General features: G+C 48.7%; 2 protein-coding genes across 2 annotated transcripts in view; both read right to left on the bottom strand.

The window, feature by feature from the left end:
* The window catches only part of LOC140722359 (NACHT, LRR and PYD domains-containing protein 3-like), a 219,846-nt gene that overhangs the window by 167,810 nt on the left and 26,104 nt on the right, over nucleotides 1–25,932 (bottom strand). The gene's annotated exons all lie outside the window — the stretch shown is intronic.
* LOC140722356 (NACHT, LRR and PYD domains-containing protein 3-like) overlaps nucleotides 16,233–25,932 on the bottom strand; it is a 34,109-nt gene continuing 24,409 nt past the window's right edge. Inside the window, exons 5-9 of the mRNA XM_073037120.1 lie at nucleotides 25,371–25,457; nucleotides 17,801–17,971; nucleotides 17,475–17,645; nucleotides 17,152–17,319; nucleotides 16,233–16,987 (exon numbers count right to left, since the gene is read on the bottom strand). Coding sequence (XP_072893221.1) covers nucleotides 16,900–16,987; nucleotides 17,152–17,319; nucleotides 17,475–17,645; nucleotides 17,801–17,971; nucleotides 25,371–25,457 — 685 coding nt within the window. The 3' untranslated portion in view covers nucleotides 16,233–16,899. The remainder of the gene's footprint in view (nucleotides 16,988–17,151; nucleotides 17,320–17,474; nucleotides 17,646–17,800; nucleotides 17,972–25,370; nucleotides 25,458–25,932) is intronic.

Here is a 25,932-nt window from a genome sequence, read left to right as displayed (position 1 = left end):
GCTGTCCCCTTGTTCAAAAAAGGTAGTAGGGATAGTCCAGGTAATTATAGATCAGTGAGCCTTACATCTGTGGTGGGAAAGCTGGTGGAAAAGATTCTTAGAGATAGGATCTATGGGCATTTAGAGTATCATGGTGTGATCAGGGACAGTCAGCATGGTTTTGTGAAGGGCAGGTAGTGCCTAACAAGCCTGATAGAGTTCTTTGAGGAGGTGACCAGGCATATAGATGAGGGTAGTGCAGTGGATGTGACCTACATGGACTTTAGTTAGGCATTTGACAAGGTTCCACACGGTATGTTCATTCGGAAATTCAGAAGGCATGGGATCCAGGGAGGTTTGGCCAGGTGGATTCAGAATTGGCTTGCCTGCAGAAGGCAGAGAGTTGTGGTGGAGGGAGTACATTCAGATTAGAGGGTTGTAATTAGTGGTGTCCCACAAAGATCTGTTCTGGGACCTCTACATTTTCTGATTTTTATTAAAGTCCTGAATGCGGGGTTAGAACGGTGGGTTGGCAAGTTTGCAGACGACACAAATGTTGGTGGTTTTGTAGATAGTGTAGAGGTACATGTCCGCAGATCCCTGAAAGTTGCCTCACAGGTAGATAGGGTAGTTAAGAAAGCTTATGGGGTGTTAGCTTTCATAAGTCAAGGGATAGATTTTAAGAGACGCGATGTAATGATGCAGATCTATAAAACTTTAGTTAGGCCACACTTGGGGTACTGTGTCCAGTTCTGATCGCCTCAGTATAGGAAGGATGTGGAAGCATTTGAAAGGGAACAGAGGAGATTTACCAGGATGCTGCCTGGTTTTAAAGAGTATGGATTATGATCAGAGATTAAGGGAGCTAGGGCTTTACTCTTTGGAGAGGAGGATGAAAGGAGACATGACAGAGGTGTACAAGATATTAAGAGAAATAGACAGAGTGGACTCTTCCCCAGGGCACAACTGCTCAGTACAAGAGGACATGGCTTTAAGGTAAGGGGAGGGAAGTTCAAGGGGGATATTAGAGGAAGGATTTTCACTCAGAGAGTGGTTGGTGCGTGGAATGCACTGCCTGAGTCAGTGGTGGAGGCAGATACACTAGTGAAGTTTAAGTGACTACTAGGCAGGTATATGGATAAATTTATTGTAGTGGGTTATATGAGGCAGGGTTTGAGGGTTGGCACAACATTGTGGGCCGAAGGGCCTGTACTGTTCTATGTTCTATACTGAATGAGCCACTGAAGGGTTCTTTGTCAGGGACCTTACTAGAATTCATATTAAACCATATCCTCTGCTTCATGTTGATGAATTTGATTTTGAATGTTATTATGATTTAGTTGTTATTACACGGCGGTAACCGGCCTTTCATATCAGACCAGCCCAGCACTAGAACCTCATCCCAGACTCCCCCACTATAGGAAACATCCTCTCCACATCCACTCTATCTGTGTCCTCTGGTCCTAGACTCCTCCACTACAGGAAACATCCTCTCCACATCCACTCTATCTGTGTCCTCTGGTCCTAGACTCCCCCACGATAGGAAACATCCTCTCCACATCCAATCTATCTGTGTCCTCTGGTCCTAGACTCCTCCACTATAGGAAACATCCTCTCCACATCCACTATATCTGTGTCCTCTGGTCCTAGACTCCCCCACTACAGGAAACATCCTCTCCACATCCACTATATCTATGTCCTCTGGTCCTAGACTCCCTCACTACGGGAGACATCCTCTCCACATCCACTCTATCTGCGTCCTCTGGTCTTTGACTCTCCAATCAAAGGAAACATCCTCCCCACATCCACTCTATGAAAGCCTTTCACCATTCGACAGGTTTCAATGACGTCACCCTTTACTTTACGTTTCTGGATTCTGGTGAATACAGGCCCAGAGAAATCAAAGACTCATCATGCCCATAGACGCATCATATGACAAGTCGTTCAATCCCGGAAACATTTCCGTGAACCCTCTTTGAACCCTCTCCAAAACAGCTCACAATACTGCAGAAGAATGAGGGGTGACCTGATAGACAGTTTCCTTCCTCTCAGCTCTTCTGGATTCTAGTGCATACAGGTTCAGAGACATTAAAGGCTCATATTATGACAAGTCTTTCAACCCTGGAATCATTGTCGTGAACCGCCTTTGAACCCTCTCCAATTTCAGCACATCCATTCTCGGGTAAGGGGACAAAAACTGCTCTCAATACTCCAAGTGAGGCCTCACCAGTGCTTTATAAACTTTCAATATTATATGCTTACTTTTATATTCTTGTCCTCTTGAAATGAATGCTAACATCGCATTTCCCTTCCTCACAATAGACTCAACCTCTAATTAACCTTTAGACAATCCTACACAAAGGGCAGCCAAATCCCTTTGCACATCATTCTTTTTTGTTGTTTTTTGTCCATTTAAAATATACTCAGTGTTGGACACATGGGCTAATACAGCGATACTGGCGGTAAACGTTCAGTCGATGTGCTGCTCACGGTAATCCTAACGTCAGAGTTAACTGTCCTGCTTTTCATTAACCACGAATAGGAAGCATGTCCCCCTCTTGCCGTGCACTCCAAACTAACTGTGTCATTGTGTTCTACCGAGTCAGCGTCATTCGATGTGGTGTTGGGCCTGGATACGGATTCTGTAAAAATACCACAGATCATGTATCACGTGTAACGTACTGTGCTGAAATGATGGCTCCAAGGAGATATATTCTGCTTAAAGCAAATTACTATAGATGCACAGATCAGAGATAAAACTACAGAATGCTGTCAATATTCTGGTCTCCTCACTACAGGAAGGATGTGGAAGCCATAGAAAGGGTGCAGAGGGGATTTACGAGGTTGGATTGGGGAGCATGCCTTAAGAAAACATGGCTGAGTGAACTCGGCCTTTTCTCCTTGAGGCGATGGAGTATGAGAGGTGATCTGGTAGAGGTGTGTCAGATAAAGAGAGGCATTGATCGTGTGGATAGTCAGAGGCTTTTCCCCAGGGCTGACATGGTTGCCACAAGAGGACACAGGTTTAAGGTGTTGGGGAGTAGGTATAGAGGAGATATCAGCTGTAAGTGCTTTACTCAGAGAACGGTGAGTGCGTGGAATGGGCTGCCGGCAACGTGGTGGAGTCGGATACGATAGGGTATTTTAAGAGACTTTTGGATAGGTACATGGAGCTTAGAAAAATAGAGTGCTATGGGTAGGCCTAGGTAGTCCTAAGGTAAGGACATGTTGAGCACAGCTTTGTGGGCCGAAGAGACTGTATTGTGCTGTAGGTTTTCTATTTTCAATGTCTCCTCCCTTGAGGATTTGATTTCAAATTTTGACCAACAATATCACGCCCCCCTCCTTGCCTACCTGCCCGTCCTTTCGAAACAATGTGTATAAATGCTCCCACCTATAGTCTTCTTTCGGCCATGATTGAGCGATGCCAACAACATCATATCTGCCAATCTGTAACTGTGCTACAAGCTCATCTTCCTTATTCCGTGTACTGCACGCACTCAAATATCACACCTCCAGTCCTGTATTCGCCCTTTTCGATTTTACCCGCCCTTCACATGGTAACTCATCCTGTTGGCTGCAATTTTGCCCTGTCAGCAGGTTCCCCTCACAACACACTGCCTCTGTTTGCAGACCAGCTCCCTCATCTTCATCGCCATTGTCCGCCTTTCCTACCATACTTCTTGCATTGAAATACAGGCAGCTCAGGAGCAATCCGGCTCCCATTCGTGACGCAGAATCTAAAAGGTTAGCAAGTACAGAACTCAAAGTGTTATATCTCAATGTACAGAGTATTAAAAAAATAAGGAGCGCACGCCCCTCGGCATCAGCGGCTCCACAGTGGAGAGAGTGGAAAACATCGAGTTCCTTGGGGTGCAGATCTCGGACAATCTCACCCGGTCCAAGATTGTTAAACGGGCCCAGCAGAGATTGCATTTTCTGAGGAAGCTTAAACAAGCATCACTCCCCACTAACATCTTAACTACATTCTACAGAGGCGTGGTTGAGAGTGTGCTGACCTTTTGCATCACAACCTGGGACTCCAGCTGCAGTGCTGCCGACGAAAAAGCCTTGCAGGGGGTGGTTACGGAGCAGAGAAGGTTATTGGGGTATCCCTACCTTCTGTCCAAGACCACTTTCAGATACGATGCCTCCAGAAGACACGGTACATCATTAAACACCCCTCACACTCTCTCCATGAACTGTTTGTTCTTCTGCCGTTAGGTAAACGTTGCAGGAGCATCAAAACTAAAACCACAAGGCTACTAAACAGCTTCCTCCCACAGGCAGTCAGACTGCTAAATAGCTGCTCTACCTGACTCTGCTTTGGACACTTTTAACTTGCACTGGACACTTATAACTTGATTTAAAGCGACATGTGGCTGTTGTGTTTTACTATTTATTGTTGCGTTTGTTATGTTATGATTTCACTTGCCCATGGGAAACACTGTCTCATTCTGCCCTGCAGAGCCGATGTACGGTTGGAATGACAATAAAGTTTATGAATCTTGAATCTTGAATCTTTACATCATTTTACTTTATTGTCACCAAACATAAGGAAGACCAGTAATATCTAAGGTAGGGACATGCTCGGCACAACTTTATGGGCCGAAGGGTAAATAGAGTAAAATACAAATGATTACTTGATGGCCTTGAAGACGGAACTGACATCCGGCACGGACAAGTACGAGCAGCCCGCAAACAGAAACGGCGATACACAGCCACACACAACAGTGAGAACTGAACAGTCCGAGAGCAGGTCTGGCAGAGTTCACTGGAGTCCAGGTTCTGCGGCCACTGTAAAGGTTGTATTGTATTCTTTCACCACAGGAATAAAATGAAAGTTATAGTCCGAGATCGCATGACTCTGTCTCACTTACCAGTGACACGCAGAGTGACGGTCGCTGTGGTTTGGGAGCCGCTAGTTGGATCCATATTCACACGGTATTCCCCGCTGTCCGACACGTTCACCGACTTCAGCAGAAGCGACCCGTTGGAAGTGAATAACTCTGCTCTCGATCTGTACCCATTATCTAGAATCTCGGTTTGACCGATCCACTGGGCGACTGTTATCCCTTCAAAAATCCAGCTTCCACTGCTGACGTTCCCCGACGGCCGGACTGAAAAAAGCGCATCAGCCCCAGCGGTGACATTTATCTGGCTGTGCTCAACGATAATAGTAAGCTGCTGGGACTCACCTGAGAAAGAGAAAATCATATGAGGGAAAAGCGACAGACGCCGATAGACTTGGGAACTTCACTTAACTCAATCTGTACAGATACCCGGGATCTGTTCTTAGCTCAGTCAGGTCGATAATTATAACCTGATCTTCATGCCTCCTACCACCCGCCACTCTGATGGTTATCCGCCACTGAGGGATCGAGAGAGTGACCCTCACCCGCCGTTATGTGGAGACAAAGAACGAGAGCTCTGAAGGCCAGTCCCGACATCCCGAGAGAGCAGCGCCGATCTCTGTTACACTCGGAGACTGAGCCGCACTTCCTGGTTTGCGGGTCAGATATCTGGATTCTGACGTCACAAGCGGCAGCGCTGATTGGATCAGAGAGTCTGTACTTTGCTCAAATCTACATCAAATCCTGTGTGTTGTTCTCCAACGATCTGCTGCTGTGTGGAATCCGATAATGCTTTCAAAGAGAGTTTCTCTCACCCACCGACATGGGGAGAAAGAGAGAGAGTAAAGTGAACGTCAACCACGCGATCCCGAGAGAGCGGCGCCTGTCTCTGTTACATTCGGAGAGTGAGCCTCATTTCCTGGTCTCCAGGAGAGATCCCGAAAGCCCGTTATCTGAAAAGCCGGAGCTGACTGGAACGCAGAGCGAGAAGGCGGAGAATGAACGAACCTAAAACGCTGGAGAAACAGAAGGCTATTCGGCCCTCGATACGCTGGTGTCGCCCTCCACCAGATCACGTGGCATTTTCCTCAAAACTATTTCCCTCCGGGATAGGTAGACTGATTGAGTGATTTCGCTGCAATAATCTTGCACACAAGGACAGCAAGACCAAGGATGTGACTGTGAACGCCGCGAAGGAGAAGTCGGGAGATCACACACCAGTCCTCATTGAAGGGTCGGCGGTGGTGAGGGTGAGCAGGTTTAAGCTCCTTCTGAGAGAATCTCTGCTTGACCTCACATAGTTATACATTCACAAAGAAAGGCACGTCAGCGGCTGTATTCCATTAGGTGATAGAAACATAGAAACAGAGAAAGCCTACAGCACAACAAAGGCCCTTCGGCCCACAAAGCTTGAAGGGATTTGTTATGGGTATGTCACCATAAACTGGGAAATGTTCGCACATGCAAGGCGGAGAGTATTCCGACTGTTTCCATCACCGTCTGGTGTGCAGGCTGCAATGCACAGGATCGACACAGATTGCAGAGGCTTGTGTACAACAATCACATTCATCACAGGGCAAGCCTCTTCATAATCGAGAACATCTTCAAAAGGTGGTTCCTCAGGAATACCAGGTCCATAATTAAGGGCGATTACCGTCAGGTATATGCTCTTGGCTCATTACAACCATTCGGGATATAGACCCTTCCATTGGTACAATCCGGAATATGCTCTCTTCCCAACAGTACCATTCGGGATATGCTCTCGTCTCATTACTACCATCCAGGATATGCTCTTGTCTCATTACTACCATCCGAGAAATGCTCTTGTCTCATTAATACCATTCGGGATATGCTCTTGTCTCATTACTACCATCCGAGAAATGCTCTTGTCTCATTAATACCATCCGGTTTATGCTCTTCTCTCATTTACATAATCGAGGATATGTTCTCCTGTCCTTAACACCATCCGGAAGTAGGTACATGACCCTGAAGACCCACGCTCTGAGATTTACCGAAATCTTCTGCAATCAGATTTCTGAACGGTCCATGGACCCATGAAAGCGACCTCATGATTCTTTTTTAACTTGTTAGTTCATTTACTTTTTCATTAGTTAATTAATTTATTGGTTCATTCGTTTGTTTACTTACCTAAATTCTTTATACAGTTTATGCATATATTACTTATTATTGAACTGAGGACGCTTTGCGCCACCTGGCGGTTAAGAACAGAAATGACGGGACATCTCTGAATTGGCCAGCCAGATGTAGAAGGATTCTCCATTGTTGGAACGGCCATTGCTGGACTGGTGAATTGTTAGAGTGGTTCGGCTTTTGTGAAACAGGCTTAGGCGAGAACACGCTTGGACAAACACAGCCGCATGCTCGAAGTAAGGAATGAAGTTCCAAGTAAGTTGATTTTGATTTTTGTAATTACATAGCTAGTGCGCTGAGAGTAGATGCCGAGTCAGTGTCATGTGTGAGATTTGTGTGAGATTTAGAGAAACTGAGATACCGTCTCTGTTCCGCATAAATAGATACGCACAATGTCCATCCGTTGCAGCTCCTGAGCGAGCATGTTAAAGATCGGGAGCTGATGGTCCATGAGCTTCGACTCACACGGGACAATGAGGAGGTGATAGGTAGAAGCTACAGGGAGGCAGCCACCCGAGATGAAGGCGACCGTATCACGGGAGACCTGCACGAGAGGCAAACAGATAGACCGCCAGAACAGTGCCCCCTTGTGGCCACACCCTGAATAATAGTTGTACCGCTTCAGATTCATTTGGTGGGTTGCCGGTTGTGGAGATTACCAGGAGGAAGGGACTGAGACTGGCTTTGTGGCCCAGAAGGGGATGGTGAAAGGGGATTGCAATAGCGATTGGGGATCCTCAATTAGAGGATCGGAACGCATATTCAGTGGACATGGAAGAGACACCCAGTTGCGCTCCGAATCCATGGTTTATCATGAAGGAGTCGCCGCTGCTCTGTTCTTATCTGATGCAGCCTATCGGTCTGCCTGGTGGACTGAGAACACTTTGGGCTGGAGCGCGACAACCAGAGTGTGGCAGGTGAGCCGTCTCAGTGAAAGAGAGGACTGAGAAATCCTGCCTGACTTCTGCACTGATGCCCTTAGGACCTTGCCTTTGAAAGTCTGGCCGTCTCTGTGTTATCACCCGTGTGCAGTTGTGGTTCTCCTTTTGTCATGCCCAGCCGCTGAAATTCTTCGAAGTGAAGCTGCTAGAGAGAGAGAGAGAGAGAGAGAGAGAGAGAGAGAGAGAGAGAGAGAGAGAGAGAGAGAGAGAGAGAGAGAGAGAGAGAGAGAGAGAGAGAGAGAGAGAGAACTCTGAGGTAAATGAGTCAGTACTGATCGGAGGATGAGAGGTGGAAAGATTCAGTGACTTTATGTTCCCGGATGTAGCCATCTCAGAGGACCAACCCTGGACCAAATATATAAATATAATTACAAGGTGAGCACAGCGGCGCCTCCTCTTCCTCAGGGGTCTGTGGAGATTCGGCATGTCATCGAAAACCTTGGCAAATATCGGCAGGGGTGCAGCAGGAAGGTGCTGATTGTCTGCATTCCGGCCTGGTGTGGGGAAACCAATGCCTTTGACCGGAAACCCCTGCTAAAGACAATGGATTTGTCCCAGTAAATCACGGGGAAACCCCCCCCCCCCCCACCACTGGGAACATTATTTGAAACGTTGCCCTGGAGAGGTGGCAACCATCAGCAAATGCTCTCACCAGCCAAGGCACGCTCTTTGCTCGCTGCTGCCATCAGGGAGAAGGCACGAGTTTCTCAGGGCTCGGAGCGTCGGGGTCAAGAATGGTTACTCACCCTCAACCATCGGACGCTTGAACAAAATGGAATAACGGCACATATTCTCTTCCTGCTCTTCCCATAACCAATGAGCTGACAATTGTGGTCCCGAGGGTGGGGGAGGGATCGGGTCTGGCTTTGTGTTGGAATTGCATATGTGTTGGAACATTTGCGGAGTGGGTCCGGGTCCTGAAGATCATTCGGTGTTGCTGAGGGTCAGGGGGCGGGAAAGTTCAGTATAACCGGGTGCGTTGCCCGGAATTGGGGTGGGGGGTCTGTGTAGGGGCATGAGGTTGGGAATTGTCGTTGTGTAGTTCGGTTTGGGACTATGATAGAGTGACGGTGGTCAGTGTTAAAATGAAGGGTGACTGAACAGGTCAAAGGAATGACGAAGATGCCTGAATAAACCTTGAACTGTCCAACATTAAATGATCTTAACATAATTGCACAGCAAACGAGCTGAAATTGCGCGCAGGAGAAACGAGGCAAATAAATGATATCCTCTTCAGATGATATTTAGTGGGATGAAGAAGATGTGAAGAGTAATGACGCAGTGCATCCTGGCTACTGATACTGGTACTTGGATTATGAGGATTCACCAGCTGCAAGGTTCATAGAAACACAGAAAACCTACAGCACAATACAGGCCCTTCGGCCCACAAAGCTGTGCCCGACATGTCCTTACCTGAGAAATGACCTAGGGCTATCCATAGCCCTCTATTTGTCTGAGCTCCATGTACCTGGCCAGGAGTCTCTTGAAAGACCCTATCGCATCCGCCTCCACCATTGTCACCAGCAGCCCATTCCACGCACTCACCACTCTCCAAGTCGAAAACTGAACCCTGACATCTCGGTTGCAGCATTCACTCATCCTGGGTCCTTGACTGCACTACTGCTAGAGTTATAAAGCAAATTACTGAAGGTTGTTCCTGGTCTCCACTAGCTACCACACACTGAAATTCCAAAAACATCTGCCCTGCCATCCCTGACCTGTCTCATATCAGAAGGATCATCGTATTTTCACTTGATATTTGGTTAAATCCAACCAGATAAATTATCCACTTTAAATTAAGCTGGTTTAAGTTATTAATTTGTGCACATGATGACATTTGAGCTGTTCTGTTATCTCAGATTCTCCCAACCCAAACTTAGAAAACTAAAATGATGTGATATTTATCAGCCAGTCAGTATGTTTCTAACCATTGCAGACGTTTTTACTTAACCCATAAAGCGGGGTTTCATTTCCCCTCTTTGGAAAGGTTGGTGTTTTTTTTTAACTTAAGGCTTTATTTATGTGCACAGCTCTCAGCTTTTCTCCCATTTGTCTCGTCATATTGCTTCAGCCAGGCAGGTTGAATTAAGCCAGTTTCAAGAAAAAAAAATAGTTATTCACATCCTTTCCTGAAATCCGAAAATGCTTTCCTAGATGACGAAGTACTTCTGAAGTGTAGCCACAATTTCCAATGCAGGAAATACATTTTCACATTTGTGCTTATCAAGCTCTTCCAGACCAAAATGTGATAATGAATAGGTAGTTGTGTTTTAGAGTTGTCTGTGGGATTCATTGGACATGTGATTAGGAAAGAGGAGTTAGAATGCACGATGACTATGGGAACGATTGAAGGGAAGAAAGCAAGAGGAAAGCAAAGACAAATGATGATGGAGACAGCAGCCAGAGAACTGGAAATGAATAACAATGAATTGATCCACTTGATCCGAAACAGGAGTGTGTGGGCCATGACAGTCAAAGCTCACACTGGACACGGCACCTGATGATGATGATGATGATGATGTCTATGGGATACTTGGGACAGCTCCTGCGTCATCATTGAAGCGAGTCCATGACACTCTTCGGCCGAGAGAGCTGATGTACTGTAGTGCTGATGTGCTGTAGGATTCAGTGCTAAGCAACTGAAAGTGCGCTTTCCTCGGAATGCCACATAACAACCATTTTCCAATGTCCTAAGGGCCAAATACTCCATTGATCAAAACCCCAAAAGCCAAGCCGATCACAGACTCTGACTGGGTGTGGAAGCCTTCTCTAATTGCCCACATCTCTAAGTATCCAGCCTTCATGTAGTCAGCTTTGCACAAAAGGGCTCCAGAAGTGACGATTCAGCAATGTCTGAACAGCCCCATTTGCAGTGATGGACTCATAAGTAGCAGTCAGTACAATGGCATCGTACTGCGCTCATCATGCTACACCATGATGTTTGAGTCTTCATGTTCCTATGAGAGCAGCGTAAACCTTGGATTAATAGATGGACATCTAACAGAGTCTGACTGTTACCCTGGGGAGGCAGCATAGATGCACTGGAGTGGGACTTAAGATCTAGAGGTGCGACTGCTACTAGCTGACTCAGGGTGACAAACCAAACCTTCAGGGATATTGATTAGTATCGTCCAGTCCTCTATAAGCTTAGTGCAATAGTTAAGTTTTGCTGATTGGAATTACGGGCGTTTAAACTTGAGGATTCTTCAAAGCTTTTACACTATCAAGGGTAGAAGCCAAGAGTTACTGAATCACTAACGGCACTGCATATGCCACTCCATGGGGTATCTAACTGAAGAGCATCATCTTGTGCTGGAGCATCACCTCTCGGATCCTAGGTTATTTCAGATCTGGTATAAAATTGGAGGCTCCGTTGATTTCAGTGAAGAGTCTTTGCCTGCAGATTCATAAGCAAAGAAGCAGGCTTTTATTTTAATTATTTTACCTCAGCGTAATATATTTAATTATTTGCAAATGGTTTAATTTGTTCCCGTTAGCAACTCAAAATATTTAAAGAAGTCATTATTTGATTTACAATAATTTTTAAATAACTATTATCAGTGGTGATACCTTTGACAGAAGTTGAAGCTCCACGCGCAGTCTTTACCTTTCATCTGCAAGGAGTGTGTCAGCACAGAGCTATTGTGCCGGGGGTAGGATATGTTAAAGTGCCGGGGTTAGGACTGAGCTTAAGTTACCATTCAATGTATTTTAGTAAACTATTTAAGAACTTTTTAAAAGCTATTTATTAATGCTTTTTGAGAGGGTGATTTTAGATGCATATCATATTATACTGAGTTAAGTATTGTATGTAATTAGTTTTTGTACAATAAGTGTATGGGACATTGGAAAAAATGTTGAATTTCCCCATGGGGATGAATAAAGTATCTATCTATCTATCTATCTATCTATCTATCTATCTATCTATCTATCTATCTATCTATCTATCTATCTATCTATCTATCTATCTATCTATCTATCTATCTATCTATCTTCATCTGAGTATTACCTCGCTAACCTAACCATTTTAGAATTTCAACTTTATACTTTTACAAAACGCAGCCAAGTTGTATCCAGTAATCAAATACAATCACAGAAGATTCAGCAGGTGCTGCAAACCTTGAGCAGTACACACAAAATACTGGAGGAACTCTGCAAGTCAGGAAGCTTTTGTGGAATGGAATGAACAGTGTACGCTTTGGGCCGAGACCCTTCATCAGGACTGGGGAAAAAGGGGCAGAATAATTTTATTTTGAGTTGTGCATTGCAACATTCAGCAAGTCGTGTCAGTACCCTCACTAACTATAACAAATTGTTTAATCTATTCTCCGTATAGATCCTTATCTTAGCTGTTTGCTGCATATGATTATTCTTGGAATTGCCAGTTTGACTGGAAGGACTTGTTGAATTTGACTGAATGGGATGATGACTCCTCTGACTAATCAGGTCAGCTCTTGTTCTGAGTGTAGTAGCAATGTTCATACCTCCTTACCTTTATTCCCATTCACCACCAAAACAATGTTCCCCTAATTGGTCATGTTTGCTCAATGTTTTCTTGTTACATAGACCTAGATTCCAATGTCTTGGAGAATAAGGACCGATAGAAAGTGCGGACTTCTTTGATAATTTCGTCAGGATCCGTGATGGAGGAGCCATCAGCAGCCAGTAGCTCCACCAGCTGCTTTTGAACTCCCCGCCACTACTCCAACGAGTAGAAGAAGGGCGAGCCGCGGTCCAAATCTTGCAGCATTTGGATCCGCGACCTCACATATGCACCTCGGGACTGCTGAAGCTGCAGATGCCTGAGTGCGTCCTTCTTCTCCTGGTATTCCTGCCACATCTGATGGTCTCCACCGGTCGGACCAAGACGGGACTCTAGGTCAAGCAACGCTCTCTCAAGCCGCTCAATCTCAGAGCCCCGCCTCTTTGTCGACCCCCTAGTGTACTCCCGGCATAAAAACCTGATGTGGCCCTTGCCCACATCCCACCACAGCCGTAGGGAGATAAACTCTCTCCGTCTCTCTCTCCAGGTGGCCCAGAACGCTCGGAATGAATCCCGGAATCGGCTGTCCTCCAGCAGCCGGTTGTTAAAGTGCCAATACCCGGATCCCACCCGAGGGTGCAGAGGAGTAAATTCCATGCACACAAGGTGATGATCCGAGCACGACACCGGCCGCATGGAGGACGCCGACACGCGGGAGACATAAGCCCGAGACATATACAGGCGGTCTATCCGGGAACCCCCCTCTCTAGATCTTCTGGAGAAGGCGCTAGAGTCGGGGTGAAGATTCTGCCAGCTGTCCACCAAGTCAAAGGAGCCGACTAGCTCCTTTAACCTTTTCGCCGATGCCGGGTCGCGTTGGAGGCCCGAGCGGTCCTCCACCTCGAGGTCTCCCCCGAGGATGACGCAGTCCCCAGGATCGATGGAACTCAGCAAGGTGGACAGCAGACAGAATAGGCGCGTCTGCATCATCCTGCGCCTCGGAGCATACACGTTGATAAAATGCAGCGGTACTCCATCGAGGCGCACAGCCAGGTGGAGCAGACGGCCGGGCACAACATCTTGGATTCCTACGATTTCTGGCCGAAAGGTTGGGGCCAACAGGATCGCCACCCCGCTAGAGTTGGAGCTAAGGTGACTCATGTAGACCCCGCCCTGCAACTCCAGGAGCCAAGCGGACTCGTCCCCCGGGGTGGTATGGGTTTCCTGCAGGAAACTGACCGCGTATCTCCCATCCCTGAGGACTGAGAGATTGTTCTATCTGCGGAGAGAGCCCCTGCTACCGTTTACATTCAAACTAGCTATGATAAGTTTCATATCGGGAGCACACTAGGCCTCAGCACCGGTACCCTTCCCGCTGGGAGCGGTGGCGCCCTCAGCCGCACAATCCCGAAGAAAACCATGAATATTCTTTGCCTTCCGGTCCCGACTGCTACCATCACTACCCTGTGACCCACCATCTCCCGAAGGAGCGAGGCTGTTTCTCACCCTGATGTCCCTCACCAGGCCATCCAGGAAGGATTTCAGCTGCCGTCTGTCATTCCCTGACACAGCATTCTTCCTCCCCTTCCCTTTCCCCTTCCCCTTCCGTCTGAGGATGACTCGCAGGGACTTCACCAGCCTTGGCATGCTAGGCCAGCGAAGCGAGGCTAGTTTAGGCCGATGCTTTGCACCCACAGAGGAGTGAATGAACTCTCTGATCTCCTCCACAGGTATCAATGGGGAGTTTCAGGAGGGGTGAGGATGTCCATTGTCTCGCTATCAAAAGAATCTCCCTCCAACCCCTCACTGCAGACAGATTCCCCATCTTCCTCCTCATGTGTTGTATAAGGTGGCTGCCCCTGTAACCCACACTGAACAGCGGGTACCTCCCTCATACCTTCCCGCTCCACCGTGGCATCAGTCTTATCCACAGTAGCGGCGAATAAGGGAAAATCCCCAGGGACTCCCTGCTGGCCATTAGTTGATGGGGTCGGCATGCAGGTTATATCACCCTGCCCAGGGGACCACAGCAGCTCTGGTCCAAGGGATTCACCGGCAGCCTGATGCTGACAGTGAGAGAGCTTGGTCTCCTCTCCGCTTGTCCTATTTAATACAGTTGCCGCCAGGGAGGCGCTTACTGCTAAGTCCTGGGTGGAGGGCTCCAGGTCTGTTTTAGTTGTGCAAACAGGCCCAGCACTAGCTTCCTGCACAACCCCACCACCCACCACAGGACTGGTGGCTACATCTGGGGATTCAGGGTTAGACACAACGGCCACCCGGATGCCCACCCCTTTCTGGGACTCCCCCTCATCTACATTCTCTGCCCTCTTAAGGGAACAGTCCCTTCTCCTCTTCAAGCCGGAGGAGCACACAGGTGCGGGATTCACCGATGGAGCGTTACTCCCCGCCTCCATCACCCTGTCCGACTGTGCACTTCCCCGAGCCTCCCGCTCCACTTCAGGGCAAATGGGCGTGAGCTCTGCGGTCTCGGGGGCCGACTTCTTCATGTGTTTGGATTTCTTCCTCGCTTTCCTTCCCCGCACAGTCTCCACCCCGTCCCTCACCTGAACCTCCCTGCACGTAGCCTCAGGAACACTCGCCTGAACCCCAGGGGTAGGAGCAGAGACTGGAACAGACGTAGGAACAGGGACATGGTTAGAGACAGGGGTAGGAGCAGAGACTGGAACAGACGTAGGAACAGGGACAGGGGTAGAGACAGGGTCAGGGGCAGGAGCAAGGGCCGGCACAGATGTAGGAGCAGGAATGGGATCAGGGGCAGAGGTAGCTGGGGCACTAGTTCCCGAAGTGGACTCCCTGGGTTTTCGGGTGTTCGGACAATCCCTCCGAAAGTGCCCCACCTCCCCGCACGCATGGCGGAGAGTGTGATGGGATGTTACGGAGGGAGATTCACTCTGTGTCTGACCCTGGGAGTTTGTGATGGGACGGTGTGGAGGGAGATTCACTCTGTGTCTGACCCCGGGAGTGTGTGATGGGACGGTGTGGAGGGAGATTCACTCCGTGTCTGACCCCGGTAGTGTGTGATGGGACGGTGTGGAGGGAGTTTCACTCTGTGTCTGACCCCGGGAGTGTGTGATGGGACGGTGCGGAGGGAGATTCACTCCGTGTCTGACCCCGGGAGTGTGTGACGGGACGGTGCGGAGGGAGATTCACTCCGTGTCTGACCCCGGGAGTGTGTGACGGGACGGTGCGGAGGGAGATTCACTCCGTGTCTGACCCCGGGAGTGTGTGACGGGACGGTGCGGAGGGAGATTCACTCCGTGTCTGACCCTGGGAGTGTGTGACGGGACGGTGCGGAGGGAGATTCACTCCGTGTCTGACCCCGGGAGTGTGTGACGGGACGGTGCGGAGGGAGATTCACTCCGTGTCTGACCCCGGGAGTGTGTGACGGGACGGTGTGGAGGGAGATTCACTCTGTGTCTGACCCCGGGAGTGTGTGATGGGACGGTGCGGAGGGAGATTCACTCAGTGTCTGACCCCGGGAGTGTGTGACGGGACGGTGTGGAGGGAGAATCATTCTGTGTCTGACGCCGGTTTTCCACACCCCCCCCCCCCCATCACTCTCGTACTCGGGACCTCAGTGGATTCACGTCGATTTTAACTGCGGGGGACAGGCGGGGGTCAATTAGCCAGGAATGGGCTTTGGTGGAGATGAGATCCTGGGCTCCTAGACTCTGCTTGTCCGACCTCCCTCAGCCTGGAGCTGAGACGCTACTGTGTCATTGTGAGGAGCTCCGACCCACTGTTGCAGTGCACAGGGTGTGGAGGGCAACAGAAACCTCAAATAAAACTCGAGTCCGACACAAGTCAGGAAGATACAGTGGTTTATTGACTTTTTACGAGAAATATAAATTAAACAATCTGTGAGCTGCTGACGTGCGGGAATAAATAATCTGCTCACAGTCACACACAATTAACTGACCGGCGACAAGGAGTGACCGGTTGAATAATCAGTCCCGTTTCTCACCGTCACTCTGCATCGGGGAACCGATGATTATAAAATCACACTTCAGGACCGTGTCCGGGATCGCAGCAGATCCATGGTCACTGCTGAGGGATTTGTCCATTTAACATCATTATATCGGCCAGGCTGCCGAATGCACCGTCCTCAGCAAAGGGAGCAAAAGGATGCTCTCCCGGGATAACACCCCAACCCGGGACACCGGTGTCCCAGACTGAGTCCCGGACCCCCGGGATCTTCCTGTCCGGGTAATTCCCCGGGGTGTCACGTGGGAGTGTCTCGACACGCACATCCGGCGGAAGCTTCCCCGCAGGACGGCAGGCGGAAACACGTCACTGCGGGACCGCTGCGAGCGACGCACACAGCACGAGGCCCGAGCCGGTTCCGTTAAAACCTTTGGGAATCAGCCCCGGCGCGCGGCCGTTAAAGGTAAGGGCGGGAGTTAAAGGGGAGGGCGGGGAGTCGGCCAAATGTCCCCATCCCGCGGGCGGGGATGTTCACACATTCAGATGTTCACACGATCACTCTCAGTCCGGGTCTGGGTTCCCGCAGAGATCTCAGTTCCTTCCTCCCGGTCTCACTGAACCGATTCCCGTACAGCCTGAAACAGATGGGAGAATAAAGATGAAATAAACAGATTACACAACAGTGTCAGTAACAGGGGACCGGGGTTAATGTTTCAACAACACTCACAGACAAATATCACCAGAAAACCCGCGGATCCGCTGATATTTTATCACATTGAACATTAACACAAACACTCACAGGATCAGCTCCAGACTCGGGAGGGTCGGTATGAGGCGGCGGAGAGCGGGGACAGATCGGTCTGTCAGCGAGTTTGATTCCAGGTCCAGCCCCGTCAGTGATGGGTTTGTACTGAGAGCGGAGACGAGATCCTCGGCACCAGAATCTGTGAGACCGACATTGTTCAGCCTGGAGATGAGAGAGAGTGAGGGTGAAGGACACAGAGAGACAGGAGACGGTACAAATCCCCAGTGTTTATCAGTAACACAATTACTGATCACATTAATGTTCAGTGTCAGACACCCAGTGACTGTAAACACAATCTCCCACAGTCTGGTACTTACCACAGTCTCTGTATTTTACACTCCGGGTTCCTCAGAGCCGCAGACACCAGTTTCACTCCTGAATCTCCCAGTTTATTACCACTCAGGTCCAGATCCGTCAGTGATGTGTTTGTACTGAGAGCGGAGGCGAGATCCTCGGCACCAGAATCTGTGAGACCGACACGGGCCAGCCTGGAGATGAGAGAGAGTGAGGGTGAAGGACACAGAGAGACAGGAGACGGTACAAATCCCCAGTGTTTATCAGTAACACAATTACTGATCACATTAATGTTCAGTGTCAGACACCCAGTGACTGTAAACACGATCTCCCACAGTCTGGTACTTACCACAGTCTCTGTATTTTACACTCCGGGTTCCTCAGAGCCGCAGACACCAGTTTCACTCCAGAAACTCCCAGTTTATTAACACTCAGGTACAACTCCGTCAGTGATGGGTTTGTACTGAGAGCGGAGACGAGATCCTCGGCACCAGAATCTGTGAGACCGACTTTCTCCACCCTGGAGATGAGAGAGAGTGAGGGTGAAGGACACAGAGAGACAGGAGACGGTACAAATCCCCAGTGTTTATCAGCAACACAATTACTGATTTTTTTTCTTCAGCACGACTGCGCAAGTCGGCCAGTGAGAAGAGCGAGAAGAGTTTAAAAGGAAGACAGATTTACAGAGTAAGCGTCAGAGGAGCGGGAGACAGAGTAGGAAGGCTTTGGCTCAACGGGGCTTCGGCGATAAAGTGTCGAGGCGAGGTCGGTTATCTGTTTACAATACAGACAGAGAGTATGTGTGTGAGGCTGGTTTTCTGTGCTCGGTGTCAGATGTGGGAGATCCTGGAGACTCCCAGCCTCCTGGACGGCAACATCTGCACCCGGTGTGTCGAGCTGCAGCTCCTTAGGGACCGAGTTAGGGAACTGGAGATGCAGCTCGATGACCTTCGTCTGGTCAGGGAGAGCGAGGAGGTGATAGAGTGGAGTTACAGGCAGGTGGTCACACCGGGGCCACGGGAGACTGAAGAAGTGGGTCACAGTCAGGAGAGGGAAGGGCAAGAAGCAGGTACTAGAGAGTACCCCTGTGGCTATTCCCCTTGACGATAAGTACCCCTGTTCAAATACTGCTGGAGAGGGGTGGGGACAGCCTACCTGGTGGAGGCAACAGTGGTCCTGTGGCTCAGAAGGGCAGGGAAAGGAATAGGAAGACAGTAGTGATAGGTGACTCTGTCGTTTGAGGGCCAGAGAGACGATTCTGTGGACGCAGGAAAGAAACGCGGATGGTCGTTTGCCTCCCAGGTGCCAGGGTCCGGGATGTTTCAGAACACGTCCAAGATGTCCTGCGGTGGGAGGGAGCACAGCCAGAGGTCGTGGTACATATTGGTACCAGTGACATAGGTAGGAAAAGGGAAGAGGTCCTGAAAACAGACTACAGGGAGTTAGGAAGGAAGTTGAGAAGCAGGACCGGCAAAGGTAGTAATCTCGGGATTACTGCCTGTGCCACGTGACAGTGAGTACAGGAATAGAATGAGGTGGAGGATGAATGCGTGGCTGAGGGATTGGAGCAGGAGGCAGGGATTCAGATTTCTGGATCACTGGGACCTCCTTTGGAGCAGCTGTGACCTGCACAAAAAGGACGGGTTGCACTTGAACGCCAGGGAAACCGATATCCTGGTTTGCTAAGGCTATTGGGGAGAATTTAAACTAGAATTGCTGGGAGGGGGTGGGAACTGAAATGAATTGATGGCGGAAAGGGAGGTTGGCTCACAAATAGAGAAAATTTGGAGACAGCGCGAGAGGGAGCATAGGCAGGTGATAGAGAAGGGACGCTCTCAGACCGATGGTTTGAGGTGTGTCTATTTTAATGCAAGGAGTGTTGTGAACAAAGCAGATGAGCTCAGAGCGTGGATCAGTACTCGGAGATATGATGTGGTGGCCATTACAGAGACTTGGATGGTGCAGGGACAGGAATGTTTATTTCGAGTGCCCGGCTTTAGATGTTTCAGAAAGGACAGGGAGGGAGGTCACAGAGGTGGGGGCATGGCACTGTTGATCAGAGATCGTGTCACGGCTGCAGAAAAGGAGGACGTCATGGAGGGATTGTCTGTGGAGTCTCTGTGGGTGGAGGTTAGGAACAGGAAGGGGTCAATAATTCGACTGGGTGTTTTGTATAGACCTCCCAACAGTGTTATGCCGTTGGCCCCCTCCTTTGTGAAAAGCGCAAGAACTCTAGTTAAGGGGGGTCAACTGACCCAAGAGAGAGAGACGTGCGAAAGACCACGTTCTCCCAAGAAGCAGAATAAAAGTGACTTTGACTATTGTCTCATGGAGACCACCTGAAAAGCCCTCGGGCAAAGTGGGCTGGTTGAGAGAGAGATCGCATTACCTGCAACTTGATTGACACCTGCGATCCCGTGAAGAAGTATAAAGGCGGGTCTGAGGGGAGGACCCTCAGATGCACCAAGGAAACACACGAAGGAGAAACGCTAGAAATCCTGCGACACCGTTTTAATAGCTACAGCCGGTGGTGGGGTTCGTGTGCGTCAATCCCTTGCCTGGGATTGGCGACTTCACCACGGAAGACGGCCTAGCTACAGGGGAAGCCACAGATGAGAGTCCATTCCCCCAACGAGACTTCCGACTACCTCCTACAGGTTGGAAAACCTGTCGGGTAAATGCTTCATGTTCTCTGTCTTTCTAACTAAAAGTGCACCAACGCGACACTTCCGCCGGCAACTAAGTGAAACTACCGTGATCTAAAAGACTTTTAGATATCCAGTGAACGATATAAAATCTACATTACCCCTAGCCGACGATCGAGCTTGTGTTTTGAATGATTATTATTACACCGGTGTTTTAGATTGAGTTTTGATGATCTGAATGTTTTGTATTAACCAATTAACCATACGTTTGTGCCCTTGTTGAATAAAACGGTTGAAAATAGTAGCATCCGACTCAGCTGATCCATCTATCTTTGCTGCTAAGTTACCTGGTTACGGGGTTTTCGTAACAAGTGGGGTTCTCGTCCCGGATTTGAAACCAAACGGGAGGGTCAGTGAATCGGGCTGTAAGTCCAAACTTAAATCTGGTTACGGAGGTAGCCTGACGGGAAACCAGCAAAGATGGATGTGTCGGAATTTAGGAGAAACCCGACGGTAGAGGCGCTAGGGAAAGCTACAAAATCAGACTTGGTAAATTTGGCGCAGGCATTAGACCTCACAGCGGTGAAGCCAACAATGAAAAAGCAGGAAGTGCGAAGGGTCATACAACAGCATTACGTTGGGAAGAAGGTGTTTGCAGCTGAGGATTTGGAAAATATTCCCGAAAGGAGATTAGTGAGTGGGACAAATCAGGCAGAGTTGGAGAAAGCAAGGCTGGAACATGAGTTTAAAATAAAGCAGCTAGAAGTAGAAGCAGCTGAGAGGGAAAAAGAAGCCGAGAGAGCCGCAAAGGAAAGGGCTGTGGAAAGAGAGCATGTGTTCAAACTAAAGCAGCTAGAAGCAGAAGAGAAAGAGAAACAAAGGGGCCATGAATTGGAGCTGGACAGGCGAAAGCAAGAGCGAAGAACTCGAGGGGACGAGAGAGAGGAGGGGTTTGATATTAGTCGGGCGTTGAGGTTGGTCCCCCCGTTCGAGGAGACGGATGTTGATAGTTATTTCTTGCTTTTTGAAAAGGTGGCCGAGAATCAGCAGTGGCCCAGAGAGCAATGGGTGGCGTTGTTACAAAGTGTGTTACGAGGAAAAGCACAGCGGGTATATACCGCGCTGCCCACAGAAAGGGACGGGAATTATGATCAAGTAAAGGAGGCCATTCTCCGAGGTTACGAGTTAGTACCTGAGGCGTATAGACAAAGGTTCCGAAATTTAAAAAGAGGGTGGAATCAAACGTATACCGAGCTAGCCCATGAGAAGGGTGTGCTCTTGGACCGTTGGTGCACAGCTGAAAAGGTGACCGAGAACTATGGGCGTCTCAGGGAGTTAGTTTTGATTGAGGAATTTAAAGGTTGCGTTCCGGAAGAGATCCGAATGTATTTAAATGAGAGGACGAATCAGTCCATCTCAGAGATGGCTAGGCTCGCAGATGAATATGCCCTAACCCACAAGACAAAGTTTTCCTCGCCAAAAAGTTACCCGAGAGACCGTTGGAATGGTAGGGAAAGTCCGCCGGCTCAGGGAGAAACTCCGCCGGGAGCTAGCACAAAAAGTGAGGATAACAGACAGGAAACCTGGAGATCTCCTGGTTTAAACTGTTTTAATTGTGGAAAGGTGGGACATATTGCATCAAAATGCTTTGCTCCGAGAAAGGAGCCAGAGAGGGAGAGAGCAGCGACCCCTATCGGGTGTGCAGTGGTAATCAGGAAGTTGACAAGAGGGCCCCAGGTAGATGGAGTACCGGAGGGGCGGGAGACATTTAGTTCCGAAGGAACCGTGTCTTTGAGGGAAGGGGACCCCCCCATCCCCGTACGAATTTGGAGAGACACGGGGGCGGAACTATCGTTAATTAGCCGTAATGTGTTAAATTTCGGCCCTCGGACGGGGGAGGTTGCCCTGAGAGGAATCGGGAACCAGACCGCGGTCGTGCCTTTGCATAGGGTCTTTCTCGATTGCGAGTTGGTGTCGGGACCTGTGGAGCTAGGAGTCCTGCCGGAGTTACCGGGGGAGGGCGTGGAGCTCCTGTTGGGTAATGACCTCGCGGGTGGGAAGATGGGAACCGCCCTGATAGTTGAGGCCCCGCCCATGGAGTCCCCGAGCTATCGCGCATGCGCGGTCACTCGCAGCCTGTCGAGAGCGGCGGCTGGGACAGCGCGCAGTTTGAAATTGGCCCAGACGTTTTTACCGACCCTACACCACGAGGGTTCAGAGGGTGGTAAAACGGAAGGTAGTAAAGTAAAAGGGGGTAAGGGCGAGGAGATAGCTCCCCCCTTAGTGAAGAGAAAGGTCCTAGAGGTAGGAAATAAAGATGAGAAACGGATAAAGCTGTTAAAACGTCCAGAGTTGGACGTGGTTGATCTGTCTGGTTTGGCAGAATTGTTTGGAGAAGTTGAGAGTTCTAAAGATGTTCTCGATGGTCCCGAGAGTGAAATGAGGGCAGTCTTAGAGGAGAAGGGTATCCTTGCTGTGGAGAAGTCAGCTGACATGGCCGAGGAGGTTGTTTCAGCTCGCAGGGTTGCGCCTTCCCCAACAGGGGGCTGCCTGGAGAGTTACTGGAAGGAGGGGGGGACGTTAGAATTTGAAAAAGGTACGGGTGTTGAAAACCTGGAAGAGGCCAATGTCCCGTTTGAGTGTGTCCAAGATGGGGATACACATGGTGCTGAACCTAGTCACGGAACTCAAGGGAAAGGGGGATGTGTAGTTCCCAAATTGAATGAAGAAAGTTTAAAGGCTGGACTGATATCAAAAGCAGCAACCAGGCTACAGAGACAATGGCTTGGTACCACAAAGCCTGTGAGTCAATTACAGGTTGAGTTGGAAGGTAAAGGGGCCCCACACGCTATTGTTATTCCAGAGTGTGGTGTGAAAAGGCAGAATGTGAAATGCTGTCTGAACAAAGCGAGATCGCTTGCGGATCTTAAATTGGAAACTAATAGCATGACGGGTCCTGAAGAGAAAAACGACAAATTGCCTAAAATTAAGGAATTGGGTGGTCTAAGTTTGGAACACGCTGATAAAATAACTCCTATGAAAGGAGCGGGCGAAAGCCTATTTCGCCAGGGTGACCAAGATCGCCACGAGGGAATTAACCGGAAAAAAGGCGAGGGTTAATGGGGACGCGATTTTTAAAATAGCAGAAGCCGGTTTTAAGGGATTTTGACAAAGTATGTGAATAATAAAGACCACACCCATGGGAGCTTGACTGTTAAGTTTGAAAGTAGCATAAAAATTTGTCTTTTGCATGAACCTTTGTAGATGTATGTAAGCTAAGATCACACCTCCTTAGTTATGTTGCTGAAGAAAGCAAATAAATAAGATGGTTATTGAGCTGAAGTTTGATGCTACCAGGCGTTAGTAGGGCACATGAGGTTAAGGTATTAAAGAAAAGGGGCACTGTACTTGTTACCTGTTTAGATACTGACTTGAATGTATAACAGTAGTACTCTGTGAAGAGAAAAGCTTGTGTAGTATGTAGATTCAAAAAAATAAATAAATTCCTGTGTCAACCTGTTTTTAACCGCTGGTTAAAAACCCATTATGGGGGGAGGTGTTATGCCGTTGGCCCCCTCCTTTGTGAAAATCGCAAGAACTCTAGTTAAGGGGGGTCAACTGACCCAAGAGAGAGAGACGTGCGAAAGACCACGTTCTCCCAAGAAGCAGAATAAAAGTGACTTTGACTATTGTCTCATGGAGACCACCTGAAAAGCCCTCGGGCAAAGTGGGCTGGTTGAGAGAGAGATCGCATTACCTGCACCTTGATTGACACCTGCGATCCCGTGAAGAAGTATAAAGGCGGGTCTGAGGGGAGGACCCTCAGATGCACCAAGGAAACACACGAAGGAGAAACGCTAGAAATCCTGCGACAGCGTTTTAATAGCTACAGCCGGTGGTGGGGTTCGTGTGCGTCAATCCCTTGCCTGGGATTGGCGACTTCACCACGGAAGACGGCCTAGCTACAGGGGAAGCCACAGATGAGAGTCCATTCTCCCAACGAGACTTCCGACTACCTCCTACAGGTTGGAAAACCTGTCGGGTAAATGCTTCATGTTCTCTGTCTTTCTAACTAAAAGTGCACCAACGCGACACTTCCGCCGGCAACTAAGTGAAACTGCCGTGATCTAAAAGACTTTTAGATATCCAGTGAACGATATAAAATCTACATTACCCCTAGACGACGATCGAGCTTGTGTTTTGAATGATTATTATTACACCGGTGTTTTAGATTGAGTTTTGATGATCTGAATGTTTTGTATTAACCATACGTTTGTGCCCTTGTTGAATAAAACGGTTGAAAATAGTAGCATCCGTCTCAGCTGATCCATCTATCTTTGCTGGTAAGTTACCTGGTTACGGGGTTTTCGTAACAAGAGTAACAGGGACATCGAGGAACAGATAGGGAGACAGATTCTGGAAAGGAGTAACAATAACAGGGTTGTTGAAGTGGGAGATTTTAATTTCCCAAATATTGATTGGCATCTCCCTAGAGTGAAGGGTTTTGACGGGGTGGAGTTTGTTAGGTGTGTTCAGGAAGGTTTCTTGACACAATATGTAGATAAGCCTGCAGGAGGAGAGGCTGCACTTGATCCGGTACTGGGAAATGAACCTGGCCAGGTGTCAGGTCTCTCAGTGGGAGAGCATTTTGGAGATAGTGATCACAATTCTATCTCTTTTACCATAGCATTAGAGAGGGATAGGAACAGGCAAGTTAGAGCAACCTTTCATTGGAGTAAGGAGAACTATGAGCATATCAGGCTGGAACTTGTAAGCATAATTTGGAAACAGATGTTCTCAGGGAAACGGACCAAAGAAATGTAGAAAATGTTCAAGGGATATTTGCGTGGGGTTCTGAGTAGATACGTTCCAATAAGACATGGAACGAATGGTAGGGTTCAAGATCCGTGGTGCACAAAGGCCGTTGTAAATCTAGTGAAGAAGAAAAGAAGAGCTTCCAAAAGGTTCAAAAACTAGGTAATGATATGAATCTGGAAGATTATAAGGCTAGTCTGACAACGAGTTTGATATCAGGTTCAGCCCCGTCAGTGATGGGTTTGTACTGAGAGCGGAGGCGAGATCCTCGGCACCAGAATCTGTGAGACCGACACTGTTCAGCCTGGAGATGAGAGAGAGTGAGGGTGAAGGACACAGAGAGACAGGAGACGGTACAAATCCCCAGTGTTTATCAGTAACACAATTACTGATCACATTAATGTTCAGTGTCAGACACCCAGTGACTGTAAACACAATCTCCCACAGTCTGGTACTTACCACAGTTTCTGTATTTTACACTCCGGGTTCCTCAGAGCCGCAGACACCAGTTTCATTCCTGAATCTCCCAGTTTATTACCGTTCATTCTAAAGACAAACAGACAAATTGATGAACATAGTGATTAAAACCGTGGGTCTGAGGGCATTTCTCTCACTCGGATATTTCAGGGAACATTAAACCCTTTATTAATTCACTGATCGTAGTTCCCATCACTGTCAATGTCCCTCACTGCCCAGCTCCAATGAATTCACCGATTGTCAGTAATTTCGTCTGTCGGTGTGACCCTGTAAACTCCACATATTCTCTCTCATTCCCTGATTGTTAGAAAAGTGTTCCTGACGTGAGACAGTCGGAAAGGGCAGGGGTGAAGGGGAGAGAGTCAAACAGTGAGGAAGATTTGAGAATCGGGAAATGTCGATGGGAGATGGAGGAAGAGACAACACCTAAGGTAAAGGATGGAAAGACAAAGAAGGAAGCGGATATGGAAGAGAGATCCCACAAGAGGAAGGGGGATGGGGGAGAGAGATCCCACAGGAGGAAGGGGGATGGGGGAGAGAGATC

The sequence above is a fragment of the Hemitrygon akajei genome, unplaced genomic scaffold, assembly GCF_048418815.1.
Source record: "Hemitrygon akajei unplaced genomic scaffold, sHemAka1.3 Scf000075, whole genome shotgun sequence".
Lineage (NCBI taxonomy): Eukaryota > Metazoa > Chordata > Chondrichthyes > Myliobatiformes > Dasyatidae > Hemitrygon > Hemitrygon akajei.
The sequence above is the reverse complement of the archived record's forward strand: the minus strand, read 5'-3'. Positions and strand labels throughout refer to the sequence as shown.